The sequence below is a fragment of the Poecilia reticulata genome, chromosome 21 (genome assembly GCF_904066995.2).
Source record: "Poecilia reticulata chromosome 21, P_reticulata-male-v2, whole genome shotgun sequence".
NCBI classification, from domain to species: Eukaryota; Metazoa; Chordata; class Actinopteri; order Cyprinodontiformes; family Poeciliidae; genus Poecilia; species Poecilia reticulata.
The window spans coordinates 11,313,032-11,329,017 of record NC_088850.1 but is presented as its reverse complement, the minus strand read 5'-3'; the positions used below and the strand labels follow the sequence as shown (position 1 = coordinate 11,329,017).

Below are 15,986 nucleotides of genomic sequence, written 5' to 3'. Positions count from 1 at the left end.
GTATGCATCATCAAATTGTGGTATTCATCCTCAGGTTTATCAAATCTAATATTATTGCATATGCTAACTACATACTTTATAATCAGCAGATTGGCGTAATGACACCTGCAATGATCAGCATTTCTACTTTTACATTTGTTTTGACTTTAAAGTCGATGTTGATTTTATGTTTTTTTAAAAAGTCAAATATGTCAGTGATGTCTTAACATTTTAGCTTCTGAATCGCAAAATATCTGTGGAAGGAAATCCTCACTATGAACACTGGTGGAGTTCACAGTGGTACCACTGACAACACAAACAGCATCAACAACCACTATATTGGTGTTATCAACTCTGCTATCCTCAATTTTGAGAACAGGTGATTATAGAACACCCAACTCCACGAAAACCCTAAATCTGTGGCGCAATGACGACAAAATGTTCCCAGATATAAAGAAGATAGAAAAACACACACATTTACTACAATAAGAGATAACATCCATACTACAACAAAAAAACACACCAAAACCTGCCAAGCCAGTCTCGACACAATACCAACAGTAGAGCGCTGGTCCTCGAGTTTGAAACCGGGGCCTGTGAGGACGCGTTTGTCTGATGGTTGATTTGCATGCGCCGCAAAACAATAAGCAGACGCGCAAATCAGTGCCACCTTCGAGGATAACGGGGTGAAAAGTCACAGCGGGTTGAGTCTGATGTCAGTACGTGATCCTGTCAACCCCAATCACACACCCCCCCACCTTTAAAAACTCACCAGCATCCCCATGACGTCCGTCCACAGTTGGGAGAAACTATCAGACGCTGCGGCGGTGTCTGTCTGGGGATCCTCGGAGGTCGCGTCGAGCCCCTGGTCGCCCTCCATGTTAAGAGGGGGAAAGTGTCCGCACTCAGTAGGGTGTAAATCCAGACACTAAACCCACAGGCGAGGAGATGAGACCCGGAGCAACACCGGAGATTGATGCCAAGGCTGTTTTTTTTTTTTTTTACAAGTTGCCCTTGACGCACCAGTAAAGTGTTCCAAAATTGCTTAGAACAGTTCGAGGTTTGGTGAATAAATTGCGTCCTGACATACTGACAAAATCTCCAAGATGGGGAGAAAAAAAAGCCTATTAATTCAGATTAATAATGGAATATGACGAATCTGCGCTGATCCAGCTTCGGCTGAAAACCCAACAGAGCGGATCCGTGTCTGGGAACTAAACAACCCCTCCTCTCCTAAAGCCGACGGGGGAGAAGAGATTAGTACGGTCTGGCTAAAAGTTTTTTAAAAAGTTTGTGAAATCCTTAAAGTAGCGCAACAGGCATTTCCATGAAAAAAAAAAGTTGGAGTAAGAGGATCCGCCGCTTCTCGGAGAAACAGTTCCAAACAGTGCGCCTCCCCCCTCACTTCACCCGCTGCGTCTCCCTCCCTCTCTCTCCCCCTCACACTCCTCCCAACAGGAGGAGGAAGAGAAAAAAAAACACTTTTGTCACACCGCTAACAACTCATTATGTATCAATAACAACAACAAAAAAAATGGTTTACTGACACGTAGCCTCTGATCCGTTTTAGCCAAGGTGGCCAATGAAGTTTTTTTTTTCCACGCTGAACACAATTTTAGGCATACTTTTAATTTGTTTATTTCGATTTTTTTGTGTGCATATTTCCTTTTATGAACCAGTCCCAGCAAAAGAGGAGCTTGAGTGCAGAAGCTGAGTTGCTGAGTTTATGTATTAATTCGTATTATGTTTTAATTAATTTATTTATTTTTACAGTTGAACCTTTCAAAATATGAACATATCTGGATACAAGTGTTTCCAAATAAAAACGGTGCATTTCTTCTTTTTTTGTCTTTCCTTTGGACAATATCTATGAAATAATGGCAGAAAGCACAAAAGTCCACCTCTTCAAATAAGATAGCATCTCAGAGAATGTCTTAAGTCATTAACAAGGAAAGTTATGTCACGTTTCTACTACAGTTTATATTTTGTATACACTTCCTGTCTAAGCTAAAAAAAGAACAGACAGTGTTGCTCAGTGGGCCAAAGTCTTGTATGATTTCTTTTTTATTTCGCTGCTATATTGTATCTAGCAAAAGCTAAATAAAACCCCCGATACTCTGTTTAGGCTGATGTCATTGTGCCACCCAAGGATATTTTGTGGTGACCCAAAAAGACACAAATAAGAGATGTCTTCCAAGGAACCCAAGAAATGTTTCTACATATTCTAGAAAGCTTTCCATCCCACTTTGAATAGGGATTGTGAACAGAGCCATATGATTGTTTCAAAAACAATAAAACCAACATAGGAAAAGAGTTTTTTTTTTTTTTCTGTATGCCCAGCTTCTGTAAGCTAGCACAAACCTGGGAAATACTTGTAAATGTTGCGAAAAAAACTTTAACCAAAACGCCTCCGTAATGACTTCATCTTAGTTACTAAGAATCTACACACACATTATAAAACAGTTGCTGTGCTGTGTGACAGCTACGCTTTCTGAACCGCAGATTTGAATATGAGTAGCACAGAGACGAACACTTAATGTACAAGCATGAAATTGCGCAGCTCTCCTGTCTGATCAGCCATTTGTTATGCCCTGCCTGCAGGCGTCTCCTTGATAATGAAGAAGTCCTGAAGCTGTCTCTGGCTCTCCCTGTTGTTGTAAAGAGCACATTTTCTCATAGCTCATTTTCTCAGAGCAGGCCCAGCTGTCAGGTCGTGTGACACAATCGGAGATGAAGAGGTTAGAGAGCAAAAGTATTTCACTCATCCTGATTCAGCTCCACTTTTACCCACCCAAAAATGTTGCATTATCTGCTGTTTACTAGCTCAGTCACCACATGCAGCCAAATAATTAAAATTAAAAGTAAACAACAAAAAAAAAAAAACTGTTCACCCCACATTCCTTTCTGCAACTGTGCAAAAGGCGATCAGTTACACAATAATCCTCCAAAGCTCCAGTTTCACTGGGAGTTTAAACATGTGTGTAATGTTAGGTCTCAACTACGTAGCTATATAGTAAAACAGTTCAATAGTACAGTGAGGTGTGACTGATATACCATTCACTCCAGTACTGTACCATGAATTTTTACATCGTGTATGACTGCATGACATACCGTTTAGCTTTGTGCATATGAAAAGCATCGTTATCGGCTTGTATTGCAATTCGTAAGTTATTATTCACATTCATACTAACTTGTTCATAATAGTAACATCTTACTAGAAGTATGATATTACTATATGTAGTTTGCTCAGTTTGTAAGAGCACTATTTGTGGCTGGTCACAAAATGGGACCAGAATATACCACCAATATCAGCAAACCAATGGCACACAAATGAAGGTCTTGAGTTGTTCCCAAACTGGTTTTAGGGAAATTTGCTTGGAAAATTTGCTATGTGGGTTAAAAATTTGAACTAAAGTTGCATTGTGTCAATCCTGCAAAGGCTGATCAAACAGGTTTTATTTCCAGATGTTTATGCAAATAAACAAGAAATTTGACTTCAGTTCCACATAGTTTCATATAGTTTTCTAATGCAACTCTTGGAAAATGTCATCTGGTTCACATTTTTTCCAGCTAATTTCTTACACATATCAGTCCCATGAGTAAATGTTTTCTGAGTATCCTTGGGTAAATGATGAAGCAAATATAAAACTAGAAATCTAGAGTTTCATGTGGCAGTTCAGTAAATGGAAGGCATTCTGTGCTATTCGGGTTAGAAATGTGTTTCATGGACACGTTTAGCTCTGCTAGATAAGAGATTCATGTGCATTTGAACTGGTTTGAAATGGATACCATGTGGAACCATGAAGCAGAATGGATAACGTATAGAACATTACCGGCAATGTTCTGTTGAGCTTACGAATAGTGAATATCAAGTTTTTAGTTAACATTAGGGTGGAGATTTTTTTGAACATGCAGCAATAAACACTTCTTGAAGGTTGGGCATTCCATGCATTTTCTTTCTGCCTTAGTCATTTCACATTTGATCTACATAAATGCTCAGAAACCTGGAGTCACTATGTGCAAACTCAGCTATCAATGTTTGTTTTAATCAGCTTTGCACATGTTGCACATTGTAACAATTGAGAAAACCGAAACACAAACACGGACTAAAAGCCTTGGACATGGTAAGAAATTAGTGATGCTAAGGCATAACATGTTAATCCCCGATTATCTTCTTAGCATTAAGTAAAAACACCCATACCAGAAAGAAAGGTGTAATATGAACACTCCTAGCAAAAATGCTAAAGAGAGTCTTTTGATAGGGCACAGGTCCCCCAACCCTCAAGCAAGGAGGACTATTCTCAAAACAACCGATTTAATTTGCCTAATCTACCATAGAACTCAGACCTCAAAAGAAATGCAAAAAATGCAGAGCTGAAGTAATCTTTCCTCTCTTTAAAGAAAGCCCATTGGCATTTAAGCACTTATCGAAAAAGTTAAGACTACTTCTGTCTAATCCACTAACCTTCCTAAATAATAATAAACTTTTTGTCAAAAGTGATTTTTTACGTGTTTATTTATTTTTTTGCCGAAATAATCTTTGGGCAAAAAAAATGACTTAGGCCATTATTTTAGAAAGGTGACAATATGCGGGTTGCATGTGATTAACTGAAGATTTCTGTGTCCTTACCCCGTCTTTGTTGGCCCTAAACATTCCTTTGCACACAATATCAAGTTTCAAAGTTTATGTAGGTGAGGAAGGACTTTTAGAGGTCTTGGTTGAGTGGAAGCTGCTCACCAGTGTCCTGCTCATAGTCTAAACACAGAGAAACACTCTCCCCCTCATAAGACCTGCTTTGCTGGGTGGTGATTTGACAGTGTGGGAGGTCTGCACTGTTAACCTCTAATCTGTAATATTGGTAGTGCAAAAGCAAAGGCTGGTAAGGCTTGTATTGTAACAGACAACATGACCTTACTGTTGTTCAAGTTTGAGCTGTCCAACAGTGTTGCTCTTTAGAGTAGTGACCATGTTTGCATCTTTAAAGCTGATTAACGTAGTGCTTGAAACACTTACTCCTCTGCACAAATATGGTTTAAAAATGTTTACCCAAAGCCAGACCGTGTGACCCCTACCTTGAGGTCCACAAACTGAAGGGTCAAACTATTAGTGAGAAAGAAAAGGAAGTCTGTTTAATTTGCTAATGATATATCTGATGTATATAGCCATGTTTTCCTACTTTCCACAAATACAGCTCATGTTGCTGCACTGTCAGACAAGAGAACACAGAGGTAACTCTGCTTATTTCAGCAGATGTTAACCGAACAGTGATTACATGCTGAAATTTTTCTATTTGAAGCTTCATCTTCGCCGTTTGTGCATTTATTTGAAATTAAGCAGGACTTGGGTAAGAACATAAACAGTGGCTATTATTACAGCCTGATTTCCACCATTTCCACTTTTGTGTGGTAAGGTATGTGTAACACTATGGTTCACAGCAGTCCCCCTTTGTAAAGCTGTAAAACTTAAATGGGTTGGCACAGAAGCTGATGGAATAAAAGCTGGGAAATCATCAAGTGGTAAAACCTATAACTGATCTACAACCACATTTTCATTTCCTGTGTGAACATGGTCAGGTAACACAATGTAGGGTTTTTTTTTTGCACACTATTTTTACAATGTGGTTTCAAATACGGATACACCTGCTAAAACATGCCGAACCATCCTTTTTCGAGCACCTGTAGCGGCATGTTCCCCTCAGCTTCCTGAGGGCTGCAATTTAGACCGACGTGAAGTTGTGTACTGCAATTTCAACCACCTTCCAGCATAAGCTCTAGTGTGCAATCTCACTGGTTATTTTCGACAGGCATTTCTGTTTACTATAATTTTTGAATATAGGCCAAATTGATGTGTATGATATTCACTTTGGCTATTGTGAGTGTATACACTTGTATTACAAGTGTCAATCTTGTAATACATTCATGAAGACATAAGTAGGGAGATAACGTTTAGCAACATTGGTCTTTTTAAATGCTTTGAGAGTTCAGCCTCTGTTTGTGATGAAAAACACTCGATACCAAAATATTGGGAACTTGTTGAAAATATCAGGTAAGTAAGTGTTTGAATGCTCTGGAGAAAATACACAGAAGTTTTGGTAATGCCAGCGATACTAACCATACTGCTAATATGCTAACAACGAGTTTCTGAAGTAAAATTAAAAGTAGAAAAAAAGCAAAACTTTGAAATTAGTAACAGGCAGGGAGCAATTTTACTCTCACTAAACCAGACAGGAGTTAAAGAGTACTTTAAGATGGGCCAAAAGTGTCAATCTTGTAAAACATTCATGAAGACATAAGTAGGGAAGAGTGCTATCTGTCATGTAGATATCACAGAGAAAAATGAGACCTTGCAGAGACCTTGAAGCTACAAAGAATCAACTAATCTCCCACTTGACTTCTTTAATTTACCACTCAAATACTCCCACAGGCTAAATAATATTGAAGACCCATAGAAAGTTCAGCAGTGGCTGGATCTTGTCTACATAAACATCAGTATGAATGAGAATCAGTGTTTAAACACTGATGACATAATATTGAGCTTCAAACCTCCAAAAGTCTGATGCATTAGCCACTAAATAAAATTGGATCCTAACCAAAAAAAAACTGAAAAAAAGAGGTCAAGATAGAGATAGAGATAGAAAAAGAATGCAGGTATCATTAAAGCAAAACAAGGACCTCCCCCGAGAGAGAAAGTGACCCTGGCTGAAGGTCAGTGACCTCCGAGTTCAAAAATATCTCCTGAGGGAGTCAAGAGCATATCAGCAGAGAGATTTACAGTGTAGCAGGCTGACATCAAGGACACCACCCATGCATTTAAGGAATGCTATCCAGGACCACACTACATCGACACAAATTACATACTCAGCAGTTTGATGGTGATAAATGATAGTCTAGGAACTGTGTTGTAGCCTGCATCCTTCTCTGTTTACAAGGTTCCAAGAAAACATGAATTAATTTCAACAGCACCGATTACCAAATCTTTTCTCAAACATGTTATATATGCACATCCAACTGAATGTGGTCACCCAAATGGCTTTCTCTGAGCGTAGACTCTGATCTTGGATCAAGAAATTCACATCATTAATTCAGCTGCAAAGGTCTAGCAAGACCCTGGCCATTCAAACTGCTTTTAATGCCGTTTAATTCACGCATCGCTGGCTCTTTATTTATTTTTGCACACACACTTTTGCGTGCTTTCGTGTGTTCTGCCGTGCAAATAAAACACATGGGTGTGTGAAATGAACAGGCCAGCCTACCCCACAGTGCTTTCCACACTGTCGAGTTTGTGTGGGAGTTATCAAGCAAGTCCAATTAGCATGAAAACTAATTACTGTTTCCTTGCCTCAGTCCTCCCCAGCACTCATGCACATACTCAGTTAAGCAGTATATTAAATTAAATCAACACTATGGTGTAAAACAAAGGTTTAGGGAACCCCCGCTGGCTCTTAGTGTGTGTGTGTGTTCTAGGTTTCAGGTTTCATAGGGTGGTCAAGCGTAACACTAGAGTCTTTTGAAACCTACAGAAATCTCAACTTTGGATTTAAACAGTGGCATTAGCTCCGGGCAACAGAGGTGAAAGAAACAATGGCAAATGAGGGGTGTAAGATAAAGACACATAGCGATTTCAACACAACAGTAAACAGATAGGAGGTAGAAGAAGATATGAAGATCTGTCTGGGATAAGCGTGTGATGACCTGCTGTGAGAGAAAAACAACCAACAACATTAACGCTTCACAAACAGCTCTGAGCTTGCTTGCCATGTCATTGAAACCCATTAGGAAGTGGGGTTATTACTTTCATACAACATCAAATCCTGACAACTTCATCATTTTAATGTGACACAGACATCCAAAGGGACATCAAGGGTTCTCAAGGTTCTCACTGTTTCACAAGAGGCTCTGCTGGTGCCTTTGTTAAAGACAAAACATTTTCAAAGGAATGTGTCTTCTGTTCACTTATCTAAACCAGTTTCTTACTATTTTTGTTACCAATAAATTCTACAGAAAAAAAAAATCATGTGTAACACACCAACATAAATTCATAGTATTTACAAGTCAATTTTTTGAATCTGTAAAAATAAAAAATAAAAAATCTGAGTGCTAATGCTAAAGCAACACACATCTCATCTACACCCCAGATCTTCAATTTCTCAGTGCAGTGCATGTTTTCACAACCATGTATTAAGTTCTTATATTACAATACTGTGTGAGCTCATGAGCTGAGAATATTTTTATTTTATTTTTTTCTTCAAATTTTTTGAAACAGGCAAAACTGAATGAACTGCATGTTTATTTGGATCTTAGTGAGGTTCTAATGAGTGATCAGCACTGCGTGAAAGGCCAAATGTTTGGTAAGAACCATGGAATAAAAAAAGCTATGAAAAGATTCATATTTGCAGATGTACTTGCCCATAAAAAGAGATAGATTTAGCCATTTGTTTGCGTGTTTGTATGCGTGTTGACGAAGCTGATGTGCTGCCCTTCCTCTAGTTCGAGGTCATGAGACTCTGCTTGCAGCTGTGTGGCTGTTAAGGTGGCACTGCCAGGCTCTGAGCTAATGTCCAATGTGTCATCTTGGGTAGTGTTCTGGATGATAGGTACTGTTGTGATCCAGTTTCACTGTGTGAAAAACATAAGATTTTCAGTCTCAATACTGTTATGGACACAACTCCCCACAATAAATTAGTTATGACTTAAAAAAAAATGTCACTCTGAATTTATGAAAATGTCTGTTTTTTTAAAACATTTTTTTGACCTTTTTACCAAGGCAGAATGGTCAATATTGAAATACCTTGAAGTGGTATAAAGATAGAATAAGTGACAAATAGCTAAAATTGACTAAATGCACCTTTAATGTAAAATAAAGTAGCACTGTTTTATCACAGACCTCTTCTCTAAAGCTTATCAGAGTTCTACATTATCTTGATCCACATGTCTCCGATCACATGACTAACTGAGTTTGAGTTGGTATAACAGGACAGTGTGGTTCCCCCTGCTGTTGTGAGATATACTTACAATCCACAAAACAAACGCCCTGCTCGTCCAGGCAGGAGCGTGTATTAAACTTAACTGTACGTCCTGTTATGCACAGTCAGCCCGTCTGCCATATGTTAACCTCTAAGCTAGAAGCTGTAAAAATAGGCTTGGCCTAAATGTTATTAATGACCATGTGTGCTGTGAACACACCGCATAATTATCCCCTGCAGTTTCACCCAAAGCTCAAGTTTATAGTTCTCTACTGAGGTTTCAAAAACCAAAACACACAGGAACATTGACATAAATGGACTGTTTGTTACTTTACATTTGCACCATGATTTCAAATCTAAAAAAGCAGCAGCCAGCAGAGGTTGATGAAGTATTAATGGACCTGTGTCTGCTTTGTTTCCCCAGGTAAATAGGCCTAGTGCCTGCTGCTTTACATGTTTTACAATAGCACTGACTAAAACAAAGTTTTAGTTTGGTTAGTGTTCAACCAATACTTGTTGCCACGCTTTGAAAGGAAGGCAGCAAGTACAAGCATAAACATACTGAACTCTGAAAAGTACAGAGACCTTTTCAATGCAGCCGTAAGAGACAGGCTAATTACTGAAATCTTTGTGATGGACAGTTTTTCCTGTCGCACACTGAAACTGATGCTGGAATACTGAGCACAATTAAGACTGCTCTCACCTACAAAGTAAATAGACGCAGACACGTTGCAAATAACATATGAAGGTAAGTCAAACTTATACGAATCAGCTTTTCATAAAAAAAAAGGTTATGCAGCAAAAGCAAACAAAGCCTGCCTCTCCGTTGATTTATATCCTGCTGCTAGCAGCAAATGCTGCAGACGCAACTGACATTTGGTTATGTATCAGATGTTATAATGACTTGTTGCCGAGCCAGCCCCAGGCTGCTGTGGTACAGACTTCTATAATTACTGTCAGAATCCACACAACCACCATATATCTCACACACAACCCACGGAACACAATCTGTTGCATAAACTGGATTCAGTCACTTGCACATGACAGTAAGTGGCTTTAGTACAATTAATGCTGTACAAAAAAAATAAAAAATCTTATCCACATAATCATGCATCCCAAAAGTCTAATTGTGTTGTTAATGATACAGGTAAAATGCAGGGTTGTACTGTTATCCTATACATTTTAAGCATCCAAAAATTAGATGGGACCAAGTTTCTTCAAATCCGATGTTTTTATCACATCGTTCTTTTTCCAGACTCTTCGATTCCTGCTTCAAATACCGTTTTGGTCCGTTAATACACCTGGGTTTTCTTTAGTATGAGACTCCTTTTTTATTTACATAAAAGAAATCAGAGTTTCAGATTGCCTGCTGAAATATTTGCAACAGTTGTCACATCAGCTATTATCCAATTTAGATGAGTTCGGTGTGGGCACAAAAGTAAGTGTAGCCAGTGAAAATGTGTGCTCATGTGAAATCGATCATTATGTTATGGGTATAAACTCAATCATTTTATATAGACTGGAGTGAAAATTCTATTTTAAATGGACAGATCACTTTGGTGCAAGATTTATGACTTCAGAATAACATTAAGGTATCAGAAGTTACCATTTTTTAACAGAATAACTTTTCTTTCAGGAAACATTTTCACATAAATAGTCAGGCCCCAAGTCAGCAGCTTTACCACATTGTCATTACGTGCAAAATGTTCAGCTGCTTTTCTATGTTTACATTTGAGCCTATGAACAGTTTCTGTCTTTCCAGCTGGATCGCTGTTGACTCAAAACCCAACCACACGATCATAAAGCAAACTGAACCTAACCACTGCGACCATTACTTTTTTTTTTTTTTTTAACAGGAATTTCCCCACTTTAGTTGCTCATCCTGCATACAAAAATATGAACCCGGTGTCAACGCACACCCAGAAAAATACAAAACTACTCTTGATATCCCCAATTCCTTTAAAAAAAAAAAGAACCTTGTTTAAAGAGTTTGGAACTTATCCACCGTTTTCTTTAACAAATAAAGTTGATGGTCATATAAAGTGAAGAAAAGACCTGGTTTTATTTCCCATTAAAGATTTTAATTGTTGATTTTTATACACTGCACAATATTTTAAACCTTGACATTTTTTATATTAAAAAATAGCTGAATAAATTAAGCAACTTAAACATAACTTTCAATTTAAATTTGTGTTTTTCATGTTTTGCAAGTGACTTGATCGGCTTATATCCAAGTGCCAGTTATTAAAGACCATACATTGTAGCTACTGAATGTTTTCAATATAAACTCTCCCACGACGGTAGAGCAACGAGGACAGAATAACAAGAATATTTTGACTTTTAGAGTAGAGTCCTTTCACTGGTTTGTGGAAAAAAGTCAATAACAGAGGACACATTTCTTTCAACTGGATATTTTTCATTTTCTGCATTGTGGGGTTTGTAGTTTTGTCACAATATAATAAGACCTAATTTTCTCAGCCTGAGCTACAAATGTTGGTTTAAACCAACATCGCAAACACATTTCCAAAAGTATTTTTAAAACATTTGAATTTTACTGTAGATTATACAATGTGAGATATTTTAATCTAATAATTTGATTAGAAAAGGGCATCGTAATTTGGAATCCAAAGCTTTACAAATCAAATTCTAAGTTTCCATAGATTTTTATGTTAAAAAAAAAAAACAAAAACAAAAAACTAGCAACAATGAAGCAGAAGTAACATTTTTAATTTGTCTGAAAAACTGGAGCTACACTTTGCATCTTGGATGGAAAGGCTGCATCTAAACCTCAGAGGCAAAAACAGACTTAAAGGTTACTATGGCAATTGCCCAATTCCTGACAGAAACTGTGGTGAGGATTGCTTCAGCCTGACCACAGCTCATTATGGGCTGGTGGGGAGTCACTGTCTGAAATTTCTCCTCCAGACACTTTCTGGGAGCTAATTAACACACATCTCCTCTTTACACCGGCTTACACTCGCTCTGTTGCTTCGTGGTATTTACGTCCCCCACAGATTTTCATTAAATACAAACACACAACAACAAACTATGTTAAACAAAACAAATACAGTACAGAGGTCAGTGATCATTAGTGGGCTTCAATTGTGATCTTCCAGCTAGAGTCAGTCAGTCCACCAGTAAACAGACTGGTCCACCAGCCCATCACCTTTCTGGAAGAGCAAAGCTTCCCTGGAGCCAAGACAGCTAGGCAGGACTGTAGTCTGTTTAAAGGTTAATAGGTTCACCAACAATGAATTATTGTTGTGTGAAGGAGCAAATGATTCAATCTCAGCTCAGCACAACTTCTAACCCTTATTATTAGATGCTTTTACAATTTACCTGCAGTTATTGGTAAAGTTGTGTTGAAAAGATTTAAAGTAAATTAATCTTTAACTGCAGCACGTTTTATTGCGCTCTTTTTTTTCCTGAATCCAACCATTAATTTATCTGCAGTTAATTTAGTGGGAAAAAAATAAATAAATAAAAATCCGACGTCTGCAAATTCACCGGTGTCACATTGATTTTCACCCTTATTGCTTTAAAACAAATCGGGAACTCAAATGTCTTATTTCTGTGAGGTTTACATGTCATGAAGGCCCATTCATCGATGCCAAATCTGGGTAGGTTTATTTTTTTTTTACCTCAATACTTTAATGATGGATGCTGGAAATACATGCATCAAAAAAGGTGAAAATATGCCGTACATAGCTACCTTACAACCTAAGACATCTGCACATGAGGGAATTTTTTTTTTTTTAAACACATCAAAAATGTGTTTCCTTAAACAAGGAAAGCAAAACCAATATACTGATCTAGTAGGTTGGAAAACATGCTTAAACAAGAAAGAAATTCAGGAAAGAAGGCATCAGAAAGGGTGTCCCTGAAGTACATCCAACCACACACACACACGCACACAAACACACATTGACAATCACAGGGGGCTGGTGTTGGCATAGACAGTTTGGAGCTGCAGGGCTTGATGTTGAGCCCACACTGCCTATAAAAAAATAAAAATAAAAGAGATCCATATCCTGTGGAGCAAAACTAGATTTTTGCAGAGATTAGTGTGGTTTTTACCTCCCCTTCCTGCCAGAGTTATCTTTAATGTCTTAATAATGCTGAAATACAAAAAATAAATAAATAGAAACAGCATAGTTAATTTAATTGTGGGCACTAAATTTAAATCTGGATATGCGAACATCAAACAGTCAGAATCAAGACGAAACTTGAATCGACTGTGGATGTCGTTATCTTTAGTATTTTTGGAGACTGTCTGATTAAACTGTGTAATTACGTGAAGCCTGGTATTCTCAGCAGCATTCTTCAAAACATGATAAAATTTAAAAAAAGAAAAAAAAAGAGCACAATCAAAGCCCCTTTATGAAATGTAGCGTTCCTTCTTCTGTTTATGAGTCTCAGATACCATCAAAGTTATAAAAGACAAACCTATCAAATGATCTAAAGATGTACCTGGTGGTTTTTGTACAGGTATTTAAGCAAATACCTGCTTAAACATTTTTGTGAGGACACCAAGGGGACACAGCAGCGAGATTTTACCTGTTTGCAATGCTTTTAACATAATCTTGTTCCCAAATTTTCAGCTATTTCTTTAAAAGAAACTAAAACACAACTCAAATGCTTCCACGCAGCATCAACCAAAGTGCAGAACTAAAGTTTTAAGGTGTGGCACTGAAGTTTAGGTGGAGCTGGGAGAAGCCCGGCCAGGTTTGCATTGCGTCTTAACATTTAGCCGACATCCTCTGTGAGACATCTGATCTTCTGTGTTTATACAGGCAAATGTCTGGTGTTAGAGAGCCAAGCACATGTGGTGGAAACATGTTTACAGCTGTGGTCTCACTTTAGCCTATGATGTCATGGCATAGAAAAAGGTGGGAAAAAAAGGGGTTTTTCTTTGCGTGTCAATTAAATCTTTTAATTTTCCATTGTGCAACTAAAGAAAATAGGACAAACTTCAAATTGAACATCTCTTAAAAATAAACTTCTTTAGGGAGTTTATAAAAGAAAAAGAGGTTAAACGAGGACAGTTTAGGGCTTTAGGACAAGAAGAGGAAGGAGAAAAAGTTTGAAACTCCACAGCTGAAGTAAGAGCTCCCCCTGGGGCAGAGCACAAATAATACAGTCAGATTTGGCCAGGTCACATTAAGCTGGGGCCGTTTTAATTTTTGTCTCCTGATGACCTCTCTGTCATAAATTAGTGTACAGAATGTTCCCTTCTAAAGCCTTCAGAGATTTTCCGGATTTTCTAACGCTAAAAAGGAAAACAGGAGTGGAAAAAAGAGAAATCACCTCAGGTAAGAGAAAATACATGCCTCTCAATCTGGTAAGCAACCAAAATTTTCATAATTATCTGAATTCCCTTTCCCACACGTTCTTTGGCTGGTGTTCTTCCCAGGCTTTACCTTTAGCAGCACCTGCCTACCAAAGGGAAATCTATTCCAGAGAGGATGAGTTGAGGGCTGATTTATCTCCGGTCTATGATTCCCATCTGATTGCAGTTTAAAACATCATGCATATCAAGAGATTTAAAACTGCGTTCTTGAACGTGTTTATGTGGGTTTTTTTTTTTCCAAACACATAAACACATTTAGGATCTAGAAAAATGGGTTACTGTCCTAGAACAACTCAATTATGACTGTTGTTTGAGTAGCAGGCTGTTGAATACAACTATGCCAGTGTTAAAGAAAATGTTCTGGAGATGGCTCCAATAATTTAAGTTGAGATGTCAACATGCTTTCCTCTAAATCTCAAACCCTTCTCCTTCCTTCACTCTTTGACTTCCACACCAAAAATAACATTTGCAAAAAGATTATTTGTTGGTAAAATGTAGTTTCTGTCTTTTATTTCAAGCTTTTTTTTTTTATTACCCAAATAGGAGCCAAATAGTCATCTTTATCTTTGAGCTTTATTTTCTCCACTTTGCATTAGATGAATAAATAAAGAGCAAAGACGCCCGGCACAAGATTGTAGCTTTTTCAGATAACTTTCATCAGCAATCCTAGTTGCCCGTTTATCCAATTATCTGTTCAAATAAAATGTTAAGGTGTGAGGATGTAGAGGTGTGTTATTCTTGGCAACTGGGACAAGTGAGTATTCTGCTGATGTCAGATATATTTCCAGTTGCACCTATAGCAATTCAGCATTTCCATGGTAACGGGACAATCCTGGTTGATCAACCCACCCTGCATCATTCCAGAGACGTATTAGCAGCAGAGGAAAAGTTTTTTTATCCCATAAAGAAACGAGCTTCCTGACGTGAAGCCAGCATCTAAAGTCATGAACCCCTTGAAAGACGAGGACCGAGACCGAAGGAGATCGGATAAATAGCTGCTGGGAGTTAAAGGAAAAGACGAGAAATACACAGACCCCGCTTGTCTGTTGTGTCCGACAGCTATAATTATAGTTTAAGAAAAACATGATAGACTGAAACTCTACACCCCATGTAAGCACATTTTTGTTGAGAGAACTCAGTGACCTCCACTAGCAGGAACAGTACTTCACAAACAGCCTCGGTGAAGGACAAAACAGTGAGCAATCAATCTGTGAAGAAGTCACATCAGCAGCTCATGATTTGAGGAACTGAATATTTCAGCTCAAGAAACCCACAACCTCCCCCGCCCCCAAAGATGCTTTGTTTTATTTTCAGAGTGAATGACAGAGCTGTCTAGTTGATTTAACAAAGTGCATTCATGATTTGATTGCTTCTTTTCTTTTGAAAATGTAATCCAAAATACAAAATGACCTAAAAAGACTAAAAAGACCTAAAAAGGTCGCCTGTCAGACTGGCGACCTGTCCAGGGTGACCCCGCCTCTCGCCTGGAATGTTAGCTGGAGATCGGCACCAGCAACCCTCCCAACCCCACTGAGGGACAAGGGTGCAAGAAAATGGATGGATGGATGGATGGACCTAAAAAGAAGAATTTCTCTTTATCATCAAAAAAAAGAAGATAGAAAACAGTAAAACACTTACTGGCTTCTGGAAAGACTTTGGCATATTTTGACCTCACCATCTTAGTTTTTAACATC

The 15,986-nt window shown here is 38.1% G+C and overlaps 1 protein-coding gene across 10 annotated transcripts in view; it reads right to left on the bottom strand.

The window, feature by feature from the left end:
- The window catches only part of sash1a (SAM and SH3 domain containing 1a), a 192,658-nt gene that overhangs the window by 50,898 nt on the left and 125,774 nt on the right, over positions 1–15,986 (bottom strand). For 2 of the 10 annotated variants that reach the window (XM_008397750.3, XM_081602523.1), the window contains exon 1: positions 752–1,386. The exons of 7 other annotated variants lie outside the window; for them this stretch is intronic. In XM_008397750.3, the coding sequence (XP_008395972.1) occupies positions 752–859 (108 nt within the window). In that variant the 5' untranslated portion in view covers positions 860–1,386. Of the gene's footprint in view, positions 1–751; positions 1,389–15,986 lie in introns of those variants that run through there. One more of the 10 variants, XM_008397746.3, reaches the window with a different exon arrangement.